The 446-nt window shown below is 81.6% G+C and overlaps 2 protein-coding genes across 3 annotated transcripts in view; one reads left to right on the top strand and one right to left on the bottom strand.

Moving 5' to 3' along the window:
- The window catches only part of TTLL9 (tubulin tyrosine ligase like 9), an 11,365-nt gene that overhangs the window by 10,824 nt on the left and 95 nt on the right, over positions 1-446 (bottom strand). The window contains exon 2 of the mRNA XM_035344160.1: positions 139-356. Within this exon, the coding sequence (XP_035200051.1) occupies positions 139-356 (218 nt within the window). The remainder of the gene's footprint in view (positions 1-138; positions 357-446) is intronic.
- The window catches only part of DUSP15 (dual specificity phosphatase 15), a 9,042-nt gene continuing 8,700 nt past the window's right edge, over positions 105-446 (top strand). Inside the window, exon 1 of one of the 2 annotated variants that reach the window (XM_035343757.1) lies at positions 105-386. The gene's annotated coding sequence lies outside the window, so the exon portion shown is untranslated. The remainder of the gene's footprint in view (positions 387-446) is intronic. The other variant, XM_035343756.1, reaches the window with a different exon arrangement.

Raw genomic sequence — 446 nt, 5'->3', positions numbered from 1 at the left:
GCCGGGCCCCGGGGGACCCCCCCAGCCGGGCCCCGGGGGACCCCCCCCAGCCGGGCCCCGGGGGACCCCCCCCAGCCGAACGGGAGGCAGCGAGAGGGACCCCCACGGCCGGGGGCAGCGGGACCAGGCCTCGCTTACTCCTTCGCCTGCTGCCAGCCGGGCCGGCGGCGCAGCACGTCCAGGACGGGCCCGGCGAGGCCGCACTTGAAGCGGACGCAGGGCCGGGGGCGGCCGGAGGGCGGCGGGGGCGGGAGCGGGGCGGCCCCGCGGGGAGAGGCGGCCCTGCTGCCCGGCCCGGCCCCGCCGCGCTCCGCCGGGCGCTGCTTCGGCCTCTTCGGGGCGCGGGGAGCGGCGGCCTGCGGGGAGAGGAGCGGAGAGGCGAGGCGGTGAGAGGACGAGGAGGAGGAGGAGGAGGAGGAGGAGGAGGAGGAGGAGGAGGAGGAGGA

Source organism: Oxyura jamaicensis, chromosome 20 (assembly GCF_011077185.1).
Source record: "Oxyura jamaicensis isolate SHBP4307 breed ruddy duck chromosome 20, BPBGC_Ojam_1.0, whole genome shotgun sequence".
NCBI lineage: Eukaryota > Metazoa > Chordata > Aves > Anseriformes > Anatidae > Oxyura > Oxyura jamaicensis.
Note: the sequence above shows the minus strand (reverse complement) of the source record. Positions and strands in the feature narration are given on the sequence as shown.